Here is a 17,093-nt window from a genome sequence, read left to right as displayed (position 1 = left end):
CTCCTCCTTCTCCTTTCCATTTGAACCTCTTCTTCCCATTTGCTAATACCTATTACACATTTTGGTCCTTATTTACCCTTTTGGATTCCCACATAGGAGAAACAACATGGTATTTAAATTTGTGTGTTCGATTTATTTCACTTAACAGTATGGTTTCTTTTCTTTTCTTTTGGTACCAGGGATCAAACTCATGACCTCACACTTGCCAGGCAGGTGCTTGTGTCACTGAGTTAAATCCCTGGCCAGCAGTATGGTCTCACAGTGCCTCCATTTATCTAAAAATGTCTTGAGTTTATCCTTCTTTATGACCGACTAGTACTCTACTGTATGTAAAAACCACATCTTCTTTATCCATTTATTCTAAGCCTCAGCTGTTACAAACGGTGCAGCTATAAACGCAGTATACAGATATTGTTGCAGAATCCAAGAGGTCAGAGAGACCAAATGGGGAAAAACAGGGTTTTATAGGTGTACGCCTGGCCCCATGGGGACTCCCGTCCAAAGTGTCTGAGTGAGCCGGAGAGGAAAGGAGGTGAGGGCCGGGGGTTTAGCTCAGCAGCACAGGCACCTGCCTGGCAAGTGCAAGGTCATGGGTTTGATCCCCGGTGCAGACATTTCCCCAAGGGGTTGGTCTTTCTGGGGAGAGAGCCTGGGCGGGGTGCAAGCCAAGGCACAGAAGCAACACAGTTACCAGTTTGGTCTTGAAAGAAGACAGAGCCTCTGACTCGGTGAGGACGGTGCCATGAACCGTCTGCCGTCACGGCTGGAGGGGTGGGGAGGGGGGGATGGGTCAAACGGGGCCTGGAGTCCAAGTTTTTTGTTGTTGTTTTGGTTTGGCTTGGGGTTTGTTTTTGTGCCAAGAATCAAAATAGTCCTTGTTTTTTGAGGAATCTCCACACTGATTTCCCCAGTGGCTGCACCAGTCTGCACTCCCACCACGGAGCAGGGGTCCCCCCCCCCACAGCCCCTCCGGCGTTTGTTATTGGTTGATTTCTGGATAATAGCCATTCTTTCTGGGGTGAGGTGGAAACTCGGTGTTTTTAATTTGCATCTCGAATGAACAGTGGTGTTGAAGATTTTTTCATATATTTATTTGGCATTTGTAGTTCATCTGACAAATGTGTATTCATCTCAGATATCCATTTTTGGATTAGGTCTTTAAATGTGAGGGTCTGATTTTTTTCAGTTCTTTATATATTATGGATAGCAGTCCTTTATCTGAGGAACAGCTGGTGAAGCATTTTTCCCATGCCAGGTGTGGTACTGCACACCCATAATCCCAGCACTTGGGAGGCTAAGGCAGGAGGACTGTCTCCAGCGTAAGGTCAGCCTGGGCTAAGTACTGAGACCCTGTCACAAAAAAATAAATAAGAAACAAAGAAACAAACTAAGCTAAAGCTTTGAATGGGTAAAATTTTTTTTTGAGACAGGCTCTCTCTATGTAGCCCAGGCTGGCCTCAAACTCAAAGTGATCCTCCTGCCTCAGCCTCCAGAGTGCAGGGATTACAAGAGAACGTCACCACACTCAATGAGGTTTTTTTGTTTGTTTGCTTGTCCTTTGTTTTGTTTTTTAACTTTTTATCTGTCAATCATAATAAAAATGACTCTTAGGGGTTTTTTTTAACACCAAGTACATTTATTAATAAAGAAGAAATGTCCTCATATCTTCCCTTAAGAAGTTAGAAATAAAAGACAGAATAAAACCAAAAAACAAATAGAGGAAAATACTAAAGATCAGAAAACACGATCCCTTATCAAAATGCCAACATCGTTTGTCATAAGATTAACATTTTGATTCTTACATTTCTGTAGAAATACAGAAGACTCAAAATAGTCTAAATAACTTTAATAAAGGAAAAAATCAGAGCTCCCGCCCTCCCCAACCCCACAATTTATCACAAAGTTGCACCAATCATGACAGAACAGCTTTGATATCAAGACAGACAAACCACCAAGGTACCAATATGAAACCCCAAAATAGATGCCCACGTAGCAGCCAACTGGTTTCTGGCAAAGGTGCAAAAGCAATTAAGTGGAGGAAGGATTGTACCCTCAATAAACACACTGGAACACCTGGGTGTCCACATGCAAAAGCCCAAACCTGATAGCATACCCAGAATGTCTTAAGACATCCAGAAGTCGACTCAGAATGACTCACAGGTGTGGCCTGAGTCACTGCTTTGGCTGAGGTCATTCTCTCTGGGACAAACAGACGGGGACAAGGTGTAGCAGGGAAGGAAGTACAGAGGTGAATTTGCTTCTGAACAGGCCATGTAGACCACAAAGGAGACCATTATGCTTCTTTGTTTTAAAAACTATTTTAAAACTATATTTTATATACATCTACACACACATATACATGTTTTTCTCGCCACTTGTCATACTAATGAAATAATACGTGTGTCTTATTTATTTCACTAGTAAGCATGTTCTCAAGGCACATCCATTCACCTATAAAAGTGTCCAGCTTATCCTTCTTTATGGCTCAGTAGTACTCCACTGTAAAAAAAAATACCACATCTTTTTTATCCATTCCTCAAATCGATGGGCATTTAGGTTGTGTCCAAGATCTGGCTATTACAAACCGTGCTGCTATAAACATGGGTGCACATATATCACTGTGGTATGGTGTTTTTAATTCTTTTGGGACGACACCCAGGAGAACAGCTGGGTCAAATGGGACCTCCCACCCTAGTTTTTGAGGACTCTGCACACTGATTTCCACAGTGGCTGCACAGTCTGCACTCCCACTAACAGTGGAGAAGGGTTCCTTTTCCCCCAAAGCCCCTCCAGCATTTATTGGTTGATTTCTTAATACTAGTCGTTCTTTCTGAGGTGGGGCAGAACCTCAGTGTTGTTTTAATTTGCATCTCTCAAATGGTCGGTGCTGATTTTTTTTTTTTAGGTACCAGGGATCGAACTCATGACCTTGTGCTTGCCAGGCTGGTGCTTAGGCTGCTGAGCTAAATCCCCACCCGGGTTGAACATTTTTTTCATGTATTTTTTTGCTGTTTGTACTTCATCTGAGAAGTGTGTGCTCATCTCAGATGCCCATTTTTAGACTGAATCTTTAAATCTGGGAGGACTGATTTTTTTGCGTTCTTGCTATGTTCTCGATAATTATCCTTTATCTGAGAAGCAGCTGGAAAACCTTTCCTCCTGCATTGTGGGCTGTCCCTTCACTCTGTTGTTGGTTTCTCTTGCTATGCAAAAGCTTTTCAGTAGGATGAGATCCCATTTGTTGATTCTTTGCGATACCTCCTGTGAAATCTGGATTTTATTCATAAAGTTTCACCTACATCAGTGTGTTCAAGATTTCCCCTGCTCTCTCTCTTCCAACAGATTCTCTTTTAATATTAAGATCTTTGACCCACTCTGATCTTAGCTTAGTACATGGTGGAAGATGTGGGTCCAGTTTTAATCTTTGGCATGTGCAGAGCCAGCTTTTCCAGCACCATTTATTAAAGCGGCTGTCTTTCTTCCAATGAATGTGTTTGGCACCTTCGTCAAAGATAAAGTAGCTTATGCATGTGCAGTTATTTCTGCATCTTCTAATCTATTCCACTGATCTTCAGGTCTGGTTTTCTTGTTTGTTTGTTTTGCTAGGATCACATTGTTTTTTATCACAGTAGCTTTATAGTATAATTTCAAGTTAGGGATTGTGATACCCTCTGTCTTGCTTTTGTTGCCCAGGACTGCCTTTGCTATTCTAGGTCTCTTTTGGTTCAAAATGAATTTTAGTATTGTTTTCTGTAATTCTGTGAGGTATGCTGCTGGAATTTTGATTGGGATTGCACTGAATCTGCGAAACAGTTTTGGACGCATGGCCATTTTCACGATATTGGTTCTCCCTGCCCAACAGCACAGGGCATCTCTCCATTTTCTAACACCCTCTTCCATCTCCTGTTTCAGAGCACTGTGGTTTTCAGTGTGGAGTCTTTTACATCCTTCGTTAGATTAGTTCCTGGGTATTTCATTTTTTGGATACTATTGTAAAGGACATTGTTTCCCTGATTTCTCTCTCAGTGAGTTTGTTATTTGTGTACAGAAGACTGTTGATTTTTTTTATTGGTACCGGGGACTGAAATGCTTGCAAGGCAGGCCTTTATGTCACTGAGCTAAATCCCTGACCCCAAGTGTTGACTTTGTAACCAGCTACCTTACTAAAATTGTTTATTAAGTCTGAAAGTCCTTTGGTGGAGTTTTTGGGGTCTTCTATGTAGGGTGCGAGGTCATCTGCAAATAACGATAGTTTGGCTCCTCCTTTCCTATCGTTATTCCCTGATTTCTTCTCTTGTCTAATTGCTTCAGCTAAAGTTTCCAGGACTGTGTTGAGTGAGAGTGGAGACAGTGGACATCCTTGTCTTGTTCCTGATTTTAGAGCGAGAGCTTTCGGTTTGTGTCTATTTAGTATGATGTTGTCTGCTGGTTTTTCATAGGTAGCCTTAATCAGATTGAGATAAAACCCATCTACTCCAATTTTCTGTACAGTTTCTAACATGAATGGGTGCTGGACTTTGTCAAAAGCTTTTTCTGCACTTACTGAGATGATCATATGATTTATTTTATTTTATTTTATTTTTTTATCGGTACCGGGGATTGAACTCACGCCCGCATACTTGCAAGGCAGGCGCTTGTGCCCCTGAGCTAAATCCTCAGCCTGATCATATGAATTTCGTCCTTGGCTCTGCTAATATGGTGCATTACATTTATGGATTTACCTGTGTTGAACCATCCCGATATCCCTGGGATGAATCCCACTTGGTCATGGTGTATAACCTTATTGATGATTTGCGAGTTTGTTTGCTAGTATCTTATTGAGGATTTTTGCATCAGTGTTCATGAGGGAGACTGGCCTGTGATTCTCTTTCTTAGTCGGGTCATTCTCTGGTTTTGGAATCAGAGTAATGCTTGCTTCCAAGAATGAATTGGGAAGTGTTGCCTCCCTTTCAATTTCATTAAAGAGTTAGAAGTAGTGGTGTTAGGTCTTCACTAAATTTCTTGTAGAATTCAGTAGTGAATCCATCAGGGCCTGGGCTTTTCTTTGTTGATAGATTTTTAATTACATCTTTAATTTCATTTATTGATATTGGATTATTTAGGATTTTATATCTTCTTGATTCAGCTTTGGTTATTCATGTGTACCTAGGAATCTATCCATTTCTTGTGTATTTTTCATCTTGTTAGAATACAAGTTTTCAAAGTGGGTATATATGAATTTTTGGATTTCTACAGGATCTGTTGTGATTTCACCCTTTTCCTTCCTAATTCCATGGATCTGAATCCTTTCTTTCCTTTTCTGATAAGGTTGGCCAAGGGTTTGTCAATTTTGTTTAATCTTGAAAAGAACCAACTCTTCAACTCATCGATTTTTTGTATTGTTTTTAGTCTCAGTGAGTTAATTTCTGCTCTGATCTTTATAATTTCCTCCCTTGTATGAGCTTTTGGCTTAGCCTGCTTTTCTTTTTCTAGAAGTTTAACATTTAACATTAAGTTGTTTTTGTGTTTTGCTTTGTGGGTTTTTGTTTTGTTTGTTTTTTTGGTGCCGGAGATCGAACTCATGACCTTGCGCTTGCCAGGCAGGCACTTGTGCCACTGAGCTACATCCCCGGCCCCAACATTAACTTGTTTATCTGTGCTTGCTCTGTTTTCCTGATACAGGTATTTACTGCTCTACATTTCCCTCTCACGACTGTGTTGTATTGTTGTTATCGTTCAACTGTAAAAGCTGTTTAATCTCTTCTTTAATTTCATCTGCGACCCACTGGCTGTTCAGCAGGGTGCTATTTAATTTCCATGTGTTTATAATGAAGTTCTTGTGGTTGCCTTTGCCGTGGATCTGCAGTTCCATGCACTGTGGCCTGACAGTCTGCCTGGGACCATTTCAGCTCCTTCGCACTTACTGAAGCCTGTGCTATGAGGCCGTAGGTGGTCTATTTTGGGGAACATTCTGTATGCAGCTGAGAAGAATGCTCTGATGTTGTGGGTGGAACGTTCTATAGACATCTACTAGGACCATTGGTTCAAAGTTAGATTTAGTTCTAAGAGTTCATTATTGATTATTTTGTCTAGTTGACCTCTTTTTGTGACAGTGGGGTACTGAGGTTTCCCAATACAATTGTATTGAGGTTTATTTGATTTTTCATGTCCATTAATAATTGTTTTACATAACTGGGTGCACTAATATTTGTTGCATATATATCTATGATTCTTATCTCTTCCCCTTGATTGTCCCCCTCACCGGGATATAGTGACCTCCTTTATCTCTCTCTTAATCAGTCTTGGCTTGAAATTCACTTTATCTGCAAACAGAATAGCAACCCCTGCTTTTTTCTAGATTCCTGTTGCATGGAGTATTGTTTTCCATCCTTTGACTTTCAGTCTATGAATTTCTTTTGGGGTTAAATGTGTCTGTTACATGCAGCATATTGCTGGCCCTTGCTTCTTGATCCATTCTGCCAGTCTGTGACTTTTGACTGGTGAACTGAGACCATTAACATTAATGGTTAAAACTGGTATGCATTGGGGCTGGGGATTTAGCTCAGCAGCATAAGCATCTGCCTTGCAAGCAGGCGTGAGTTTGATCCCCGGTACCAATTAAAAAGTTAAAAAAAAAAAACCTGGTAGGTATTGACTTATCCTTGTCTTGTAATTTGCCTGTTATTGGCTCCCCCTTTCTTCTCCTCCCCAACTATCTGCCTTCCCTGGTGGGTTCCTTTTGTTGGGCTCACAGAGCTGAGGCCCTTATTGTCTCTAGAATGTCCTTCAGGGCATTTTGGAGTGCTGGTTTGGTGGTCATAAATTTCCTCAAATGTTCTTTGTCGTGGAAATATCTTATTTCTCCATCAATTTTGAGAGATAGTGTGCAGGATACATCACTGTGGGTTGAAAGTTGTTTTCCCTTAGAACCTGGAGCACTTCACTCCAAGCTCTCCTTGACTTGAGGGTTTGTGCTAAGAAATCTGCTGTGATTCTGGTGGGCTTTCCTTTATAGGTGATTTGTTTCTTTCCCCTAACAGTTGTTAAGATTCTCTTCTTGTGTTGAATTTCTGGAATCTTGTCTATGATATGGATGTAGATTGCTAATTGGATTTCTGTATGCCTCACTCATTTATATGTCAAATTCTTTTTCTCTACCAGAAGTTTCCTTGCTGGGGATTTAGCTCAGTGGCATAAGCACCCACCTGGCAAGTGTGAGGTTGTGAGTTCAATCCCTGGTACCAAAACAAAAAAAATGTTTTCAGTCACGGTATCTGTGAATGCTTTTTTAATGTCATCTGTGGAATCTCCTGCTTGTTCATTGACACCAATCAATCTTATGTTATTCTCCTTTGCCCATCTAGCAGCTGCTGACTTGATTTCTCATGGTCTCTTGCTGGTTTTGAGAAATCTTTCTTTCCTGGGTCGCTAACTGCAAGCCTGTCTTTCACATCTGAGATCCTGTCCTCGCGCTGGCCTTACCTGCTTTAAATATTTTCAGTGGTGTTTTCATTCTCCGGGATGTCTGCTTGAATCTGCTTAATGGATTCCATTTGTTTTGCATCGTAATTTGCTTCAGCTCGTCTATTTTTTGCTCTGCTCTAACATCACTAAGCATGGTGTGTATTTTGGTGATCTCTGTAGCTATTTGAGAGATTATTTCTGCTTTCATTTTTTTCCAGAGCCTCATGCAATTTAAAGCCTCTTAGCAATTCGCAACAACCTGGGAGGGGGCTTTCGGATTTCCAGCCTCACTGTGCCCTGGGTGGACTGGGCTCTGAGGTTGCGTCTTGTCAAAGTGTCCTCTGGCTTCTTTGCTTGTCTAGTGTAATTCCTGGAGGGACACTTAATTCTTGGCTGCTGTAGTGGGCTGCTTTGTTCGTATTTATTTATGACACTCAGGTGATGATCACTTCCTGAGGCGTGTTCCAGGTGTAGCTGCTTTCTGGGCTCTGAGTCCGTGGGGAGAGCTTAACTCCTCAGTTTGCTGGAGACAGAAGCGGTGGCCCGCCTGGCCTGGTCCCTGACTCTTTGTCACTGTGTCCTCAGTGTCCTCTGTGACCCTAGCCAGTCTCAGTCATGGGTTATCAGGGTCCACAGCTGTGCAGAACAATGATGTCAGTTTTGGCTGTCATGGTACCAACAGCATCAAACACGGCCTGGAAAACAACACCCTGAGCCCGCAGCCTGATTTGCGGCTTTTAACGATAGGAACTGAATCTGTGACCACGGATCAGAGGCAAAACGGTTACATACGACAGACAGGTCCGTAATGTGTCAACACTGCCCTCAAGAGCCAACATGCCAAATGGATTAAGTTTGGTATTTCAGTACAGAGAGGCAGAGAAATCATCCACAGATAAATGCATACATCAGTGTGATATTTCTGCGTGGTAGAGTACTACTCAGCCATAAAGAAGGATAAATTTAAGTCACAGGTAGAAAAGTGGACACACCCCAGCAGCATACAACTAAATGAAATAAACCAGCCACAGAGGTTTAATGTGGCATGGTTTCTTTTCAGGAGAAACTCAAAGCATAAATAGCTTTAGGAGAAATAGGAAGGGGAACTGGGGATGGGAGGATTGAGAGGGAGAGGAGGGGAAGAGGAAGTAAAAAAGATGCAGATGTGAAACGCATCCATACCGATTCCCGCGACAAACGCGATTGTTGCACTTAACGCCCGGAAGAAGCCTCGGTTCCCCTCAGGCATCCAGTGATGGGGTGGCCACGCCCCCTGGGAGAGTGAGCCGCTCCACTGTGGTAAAGGCTCTGGGATAATGTGTCACCACGGACCTGAGCGCCCCACAGCCTTGGCCTCGGCAAGGTGACACCCGCATGAGCCACTACGTCGGAGAGGCCCAGTTTGCCTCTTTCAGGCATCACAGTCCATCTTCAGAGATTAAGATACCAGGCGTGGTGGCTCACACCTGTGATCCCAGCACTCGGGAGGCTGAGGCAGGAGGATTGCCACAACAAGTTCAAGGCCAGCCTGGGCTCCACAGTGAGAACGCGTTTCAAAAACAAAAGCAGAAATAAAGGTCACAGCTCAGGAAGAGAAACCCCAGGCAAAGCCGCAGACCCGATGTGCTCCTGACCCTGGCGCACTCCAAGCCCGGAGGCCCAGGGCTGCTGGAGATTGATTAAGCCCCTGGCTGACGCTGTCCATCGCAGTTCCAGATCACCGGTGCGGCCCTCTCCACACCTGGAGGTCTGCAGGGAGTGGAGGTCTCAGCCCTCCGTCCCCTTGGCCTGGCCACCCGCCACCTCATCAGCTGGCAGAAGACCCACTTACCACTCTGGAAACCTCTGGACTCTCAGACAGCCGGGAGCTAGGGACAAAACCAAACATGTGTGGTTTGTACTAAAACAGGGACCTCAGTGGGTGGAACCGAGGCATCACAGGCGTCGTGCAGTGATTCTAGCAGCTGTTTGGTTTGTTTTTGTTTTGGAGACAGGGTCTCACTCTGTAGCCCAGGCTGACCTAGAACTCACAGTATGTCCTGCCTCAGCCTCCCGAGTACTGGGCTGACAGGTGTGCGCCACCACGCCCGGCTAAATGACAGTATTTCATGCAGATCTCCTTCTTTCTGGTCCATTTCTAGTTGCCTGTGTGGTGACGGTGCCTCCCGGTCTTTTAAGGGGAAAGAGGTAACACATTCGTTCCAGGTTACTTTTTTACAAACAAGGGTCCGTGCCTGGGCTCTCCCGGCACTGTCCTGCTTGCCCGAGCTGAACGGGATGGGCCTTGTTCCGGGCGGGCGTTGTCTTTCTCCCCAAGCTCCCTGCAGAGCGCAGGCATCATCCAGGCTGGCCTGAGCCCATGACCTGCTTCCGCAGGCAGCTGAGGCCACTGAGCGACTTTGTGTGAGCTGCTGACAGTCCAGGCGGGCACAGAGTTTCCAGTAACTTTAGGATGGCACCTGTCCTAGGCTCCCGCCTCAAAATGCCAGTGCGGAAGCTTCTGGTTCTGCTCTGGTAAATCTCCAGCAGAGTTTCAGCAGTGCTCAGCAGACTACAACCGAGCAGTGCGGCTCCATGCCTGGGCTTGGACACAGGCTGCAGGATCCCTAGGCCGCTGGGAGGAAGCAGGGGTCACAGGGGTGGGGCCACGGCCCAAGACACTCAGCTCACCACGCCCAGCCTCGGGGCTGCTGCCCAGGAAATGAGTCAAATATCTATCAAAAACGTAGTATCAGTGTCAGGGTTGGTGATGACAATCACGTATATTCATGGTATATATAACACAGTAATATAACACAGGGTGTTAGAAAGCTTTACGCACCTCTGAATAAAGCTTTCCATGCAGAGCCAGGTAAGCGATCAAACAGGCCCCAAAAGCCTTGAGAAAGCTGGCTGCAATGGTTGGGAGGCTGAGGCAGGAGGGTCCCCGTGAGTTCAAGACCAGCCTGATCTACCTAGCAACACCCTGTCTCGAAAAAGAAAACAAGAAAAGGGCTGGGGATTTAGCTCAGTGGCACAGCACCTGCCTAGTAAGCACAAGGTTCTGAGTTCAATTCCTGGTACCAAAAAATAAAAAAGCTGAAATAATTATCCTATGAGCGTCCCCAGCTATAGTTCTGGTGTTTCTCATCACCGCCCTGAAGGCATACACTTTGGGGTGAATGTGTTCCTCACTTTCACAGTTTAAGGACTTTCCCTGGGGGACGGGAATTTAAGATTTCGTCTCCGTGCTGTGAGCTGTGATTCCATCTTTTGGCTCGAACAGTTTACAACAGAAGGTCTGACGTGATCTTCTCAGTTCGTCTAGGTAACGAACCCATTTTCCTTTGGGTAAGCTAAGGTTTTCCACATTTTAATTATGGTTTACCTCGGCTTGATTATCAAAAGGCATTTTTAAAATTGGTGTGTGTGTGTGTGAGTGTGTGTATGAGTGCGTGTGAGTGTGTGTGTGTGTGTGTGCGTGTCTGTGTGCATCACTTTAGCTTTTCTCTCACGAAGGTTCTGCTGAAGGTTAACTGGGCTCACAGTTCCAGGAGATGCAGTCCGTGGCAGCGGCATCAAAACCGTGGTGGAAAAGCGTGGAGGGGCAGAGCTGCCCCGTGCTTGGTGTCTGGGAAGCAGGGCAGGGGACAGTGCAGAGAGGAAGCCAGGGACTGTATTGCAGCACGCAGGGTCACAGCGCCAGGGTCAGCCCCAGACACACTCAGAACTGTGCCCCACTAGTCGCTGGTGGCTCCAAGGCCAAACGCGTTGGCACAGACAAGCATAACCTTAAAGTGCTTTATTTTGTATGTTTTTTTGCTTTTCATTTTTCTGTTGTGGTTTGGTTTGGTTTATTTTGTTTGAGACAAGGTCTTGTTTTATAGTCCAGGCCAGCCTCAAACTCACAGAAATCCTCGTGTCGCAGCCTCTCAAGTGCTGGCATCACAGGCATGCGCCTCCTCGCCCAGCTATTGATATTTTTTTCAGGGTCACTAATCTTTTCTTTAGCATTCCTCATCATATATATCTTTTTCTTAACACTTTTAAGCATATTTGTAAGATTTACAGTGACTGTTGGAATGCCCTTGTGTATTAGTGCCAGCATCTCTAAATTTGCTGTCTGTTCTGCTGCTTCGGGGCTGGGGCTGGAGCTCAACAGCACAAGCGCCTCCCTGGCAAGCGCCAGGTCCTGAGTTTGGTCCTGGCCCCCCACCATGCTGCTGCTTGCTTGCTTTTCTGGCTGTGGATAACTTTTCCCATCTGACTACCTGATTAACAGTGTCTTGCCATGAGCGTCTTACCATGCTGCCCAAACTGGCCCTTGGGTTTCTGGGCCTGAGCAATCCTCCTGCCTCAGCCTCCTGAGCAATCCTCCTGCCTCAGCCTCCTGAGTAGCCAGGACTGCAGGTGTGTACACCGGGTCCAGCTTCCTGCTGAACTGTGCATTTGGGGTTTCGAGTGCTAGGGATCCTCCTGTTCTTCTAAGGAATGTCGGGCTTTCTTCTGACACATAATTAAGGACTTGTGACTGATTGTCTCTGAAGCTGCCTTAGGGATGATGCAAATCAGCCAGGTTCTAGAACTAATTCAGCTCCCTGACCCTTCTCTTCCTTCTCCTCCCCTCCCCTCCCCTCTCCCTGAAACGGCCCATGCATCTAGCTTGGTATTATTGAGTATATAGTTTGATGACCATATGACCAAATTTCTTGTTTTGCAATTTAATTGGTTTGGAAGGAGATTTGGACTCAGTATGAAAGGGAGTTTCCAAGGATCCCCCTCCTCACTTCTTTTTGGAGACAGGGTTTCACTATGGTGCCCAGGCTGGCCTTGAACTCCCAGTGATGAGATCCTCCTGCCTCAGCCTCCCAAGTGTTGGAACATAGGTGTGCCCCACCACACCTGGCTTTCCCAAGGAACCCTCTGCCACATCAGGGAGCAGAGAGATTGGGGCACTGAAGGAACAGGACGCAGCAGGAACACAGGAGGAGGACAGGGGTGCGGGGTGAGCTGGGAGGCCAGGCAGAGGCCCGGTCATGCCCGCCCTTGGAGACCAGAGTGGAGTGTTCACTTTGGTTTGTTTTTTTGTCATTTGTTCTGTGCTGAGGGTTGAATCCCGAGCCTCATGTGTGACAGCCAAGACCCTCATGCTGAGCTACACTCCAGGTCTTTCCGAAATTCTATTTTGTGGCAGGATTTCCCTAATTGCCCAGGTTGGCCCTCAGACCTGCAGTCATCCTGCCGTGACCTCTCCCACAGCAGGGATGGCAGGCATGCGGGCCACAGCCGGCCAGAGCCCAGCTGTTACTGGGTGAGATGGGCATTCGCTGAAGGGTTAGGCAGACGAGCAGCAGACCTGACTTTGAAGATTGCTTTGTTCTACAAATAATGAATCCCAGAAATAGCAAGGCCATTTAGGAAGCCGCTGCCCAGCGAGGTGGAAAACAGCAGCTTGAACAAAGGTAGCCAAAGAGAAGGAGACAGAAGAGCCGGACATAGTGATACATTCTTGCAATCTGAACACTCCGAAGGCTGAGGCAGGAGGATCACTGAGTTCAAGGTCAGTCTGGACTGCATATTAAGACCCTGTCTCAAAGAACCCAAATAAAACCAAACCAATACCCCTAACCTACACAGCCTTTTGTTTTGTTCTGTTCTGTTTTGGTTTTGAGGCATGGTTTCCCTATAAGGTTCAGGCTGGCCTTGCACTCACTTTGTGTAGCCCAGGCTGGCCTCAGATTCACAGCGATCCTCCTGCCTCAGCCTCCCGAGGCTGGGATGACAGGCGTGCACCTGGCTTCTATCCCTTTCTTTACAAACTTGGAAAGACTCTTTATTACCATTCCATATCTGAGAATTGACATAAATTTGCTGGATGTACTTATATTCCGAATTTCCCAAGTGAGGCATTTGCCTACGGCTCTCCTGGGCTCACCTTTCTAACAGCGCAGCACAACCTCAGCTGCACTGGGGCTGCAGCTCAGCCATACGGCGCCCACCCAGCATTGAGAGGCCCCAGGTTCGAATCCCAGCCCCGGAAAAAAAAAAAAAAAAAAAAAAAACTCCCCACTCCCTGGTGGAGAAGCCTGGGAGCTGGGCCCAGGGCCCGGCGCATAGGAAGCGCTCGTAGCATTGGCAACGGGGTCAGCTGGTGTTTCCTCAGCTCTTTGGCAGCGGAGGCCTGAAGAGCCCCGGCAGGGCAGCGCCAAGCCCAGGGGCGCCGCCTTCAGTGAGGGTCTCGGGATTCCGCGTCGCCCCGCCGTACCCCAGGCCGACGCTAGAGGGCGCTCGGCAGCCGCGCGTCTCCCTGAAGCTTAAGCCCCGGCGCGCGTCCCGGCCGGAACCGAACTCTTGGGAGTCAGGGGGTTCGCGGTGACCACGCAGCTGCAGCCTAGATTCTAGAATCAAGGCTCTGGGGGAAACAGGAGGGGACAGCACGTGGCTGATGGAGCAGGGTGACTCCCTCCCTCGGCCTGCGCCCATTGTCCTACTGGCTGAGCATCCAGGACTGCAGGTGACCCAGGAGGACTGGGGGGAGCTGATTTCCATTTGGGGCTTTGGGATGCTTTGGTGCCGGGAGGCTGAGGCAGGAGGATTGTTGCGAGTTCGAGACCAGCCTGGGCTACAAAGTGAGCTCAAGGCCAGCCTGAACTGCATAGTGAGACCCTGCCTCAAAAAGACAAAAAAGAAAGAAAGGTAAATAATGCATTTAATACCAGGCGTGTGTTGGAACCAGCATTTCTCCGAAGAAGAATTATTCGTGATGAGAAAGCAGAGGAAAAGACCCCCAAGATCAGGAACCCATCAAAACCATGAGACAGCGGCCCACTCCACTGAGCGTGACCTCAATCAAAACAGCAGCAGCTGTGGTGCTATTGGGGATACAGAGAAGCAAACATAAAGCCCGCGTAACAAGGGTGAGCAACGACACGGAGAAATCAGAGGCCTCGCCTACCACCGTGAGAGCCAACATAGCGTTCTTGGGCACTCAGCCCGCTCCTGCATGAATGTCACGGCAGGACTGCCTGGAACCACCCAAAAGAGGGAATTGTCCATGTCTATGCAATTGATGACTAAATAAACAAAATGTCTCCCTTCGGGAATGGAATATTACTCTACAATGAAAAGGGAGGGGTCCTGATCCACCCAACAGCTCATGAAAAAGCCACTTACAAACAGACCTGCAGTGTGCAATTCCATTTATATTACACATCTGGGTGGGCAAATCTGTGGAGATTTGGGGTTGGCTGGCTAAGGCAGAGCCAGACTTCATTCTAGTAGATGGAAACATCCTTGAATCCATGCACACCATGTTTATGGCAGCACAATTTGTAACGCTGTATCTTGGAAGTGGCTTGTGTGTCCCTCGAGAAAGTAATGAGTAAAGAAAATTGTATTTGCACACAGTGGAGTACTACTCTGCCACAAAAAAGGATAGCTCTGAGGCATTTGTGGGGAAATGGAAGCACCTTGAGACCCTAACGTTAAGTGAAATAAATCAGACACAGAAGCTTGGTTTCTCTTCCGTGAGGAACCCAAGATATAAATAAAGAACAAAATAAAAGATAAGTAGATAAAAGACCCTGTCTCCAAAGCCACGGAACCGTACAGCTTAGACGGTCACCTTTGAGGAATGGGACTTTCGTCTTTATGCAAAAGAGGGAGGTCACTGTTTTCCCCACCTCCAGCTAAGTGGTCCCCAAATGTTCGGGTCCCCAGCACTGAGCGTTCTTCCCCAGCACTCAGAGCTCTCGTGTCTGCGTCTTGTTTTGGTGTCCACGTGCTCATGATCCATGTCCGTGGGTCTTCCCCGCTAAAGACAGAAACTCAAAGGCCCAGGTAGGCTCCGAGGCGGGGCATGCATCTCGCTGCCCAAGGCCCTGGCTTCAACCCTAGCATCACATAAATAGCAAATAGATCAACAGAAAGTTTTTAAAAACCCGAGTCCAGGTTTTGTTGTTATTGTTTTGTTTGTTTCAAACCAAAAGAAAAGACAGGAAGACAGACAGACTTTCCACATAACCATCTGAAGACCTAGGATTTCTTTCTCTCAGTCATTCTTGCAAAATAACATTTCCTGAAAGAAGCCCTAAGCAAGTGTGATGGCACATGCCCCTCATCCCATCCATCAGGAGGCTGAGGCAGGGGGATCGCCACAAGTTCGAGGCCAGCATGAAATACACAGGGAAACCCTGTCTAAAAAAACCCCCCAGCTAATTTGGCTCACAACACAGATGACAGCGAAGCCTAGTCCTCAGGACACCCCAGGAGCCGGGGCGGTCGCAGAAGGGGGTGCAGGCTTTGGGCATCCGGCGTCCAGTGTGTGCCAGGCCTTGGCTTAGACCCCGAGGACACAGGAGAAGCAAGACAAGGCCTCGCTGCATAGCCCGGCTGGCCTCGACTTCACAGCGAGAACTGGCCTGCTCTGGGGCGGCCGAGATCAGCACCCCGCCACTGCACGATGCTGTTTTGAGGTGTGCAAATGGCGAGGCCAGAAAAAGGAAAAAAGCCCACGAGGCAGGAGATTGGGGCGCCACATAGCTTGCAGGAGAAGCCCACAGACCTGAGAAGGGCTGGACCCCTGACGCATGAGCAGGACAGTCCCGAAGCCCTGCACCTGGACTTGGGTTTTTAGCAACGGCCAGACGGCACACTGCCCGAGACAGGGATCCCAGGCCCGGATGAAGATGTTCCCGGGTTTCCTCCAGATCTAGACAGTATTTAAGGACACAGATGCAACACTCAAACATGTAAACATAGCTGGGGGTGCAGCTCAGCGGCACAAGCGACTGCCTGGCCAGCACAAGGTTCTGAGTTCGAGTCCCAGTATCAAAAAAAAAATTAAGCATAGTCACTGTGTGTCCCGGGATTGTAAGCTGACATATGTAACCCAAAGAACTGAAAACATGCATTTATATAAAAGCTGTCTACGACTGCTCACAGAATCATCAACGCCAAAATGGAAAAGTGGAAATAATCCAAGTATCTGTGAATGGATAAATGACTGTGATAAGTCGAGACAAATGTAGCCAGGAGTCACCCAAAACCTGAGAAGCTTAACTGGGGAGCCACCTTTTTAAAAATTTAATTTAATTTAATTGTTTGAGACAGTCTCGCTATACTAGTTCAGGCTGGCCTCCAACTCACTATGTAGCTCAGGCTGCCCTTAAACTCTTGGGGATCCTCCTGCCTCAGCCTCCCGAGTGCTGCAGTGACAAATGAGGAAGCTACCTGATCACAGAGGGGCGGTGAGAACGATATAGGACGCTCGGGGCTGACTCTCCTCAGAGAGGCCTCGCGCATGGTGCGCAGGAGACACCGGTGGGGTCCCTGTGCCCACGCGGGGGCAGGTGTGGAAAGGACTGCCCCCCCTCACGCGCAGACGGAACTGCAAATAAGGTCTCTTGCAGGGAGCTCCTCCGAGATTTCTTTTATAGGAAGGAATACGACCAGGTGGGGGGGGTGCACACCTGTCATCCAAGCCTCAGCAGGAGGCTGAGGCAGGAGGGTGCATGTTTGAGCCCAGCCTAGACAATTTAGCAATTGAAGGAGATTCTGTTTTAAAATACAAAAAGGTAGCTCAGTACCAAAGCCCAAGGTTCAATCCGCAGGACAGCTGGACAAACAGACCGTAAAGGGACAAGGACTGCCCGGAAAGGCTCGGAGAGGGG

At 47.0% G+C, this 17,093-nt stretch overlaps 1 protein-coding gene across 1 annotated transcript in view; it reads right to left on the bottom strand.

The window, feature by feature from the left end:
- Positions 1-17,093, bottom strand: part of LOC100715121 (collagen alpha-1(I) chain) — a 56,099-nt gene that overhangs the window by 16,904 nt on the left and 22,102 nt on the right. The window contains exon 4 of the mRNA XM_063249766.1: positions 13,688-13,834. Within this exon, the coding sequence (XP_063105836.1) occupies positions 13,688-13,834 (147 nt within the window). The remainder of the gene's footprint in view (positions 1-13,687; positions 13,835-17,093) is intronic.

The sequence above is a fragment of the Cavia porcellus genome, unplaced genomic scaffold (assembly GCF_034190915.1).
Source record: "Cavia porcellus strain 051 isolate PalLab524CR breed Dunkin Hartley unplaced genomic scaffold, mCavPor4.1 scaffold_6, whole genome shotgun sequence".
NCBI classification, from domain to species: Eukaryota; Metazoa; Chordata; class Mammalia; order Rodentia; family Caviidae; genus Cavia; species Cavia porcellus.
Note: the sequence above shows the minus strand (reverse complement) of the source record. Positions and strands in the feature narration are given on the sequence as shown.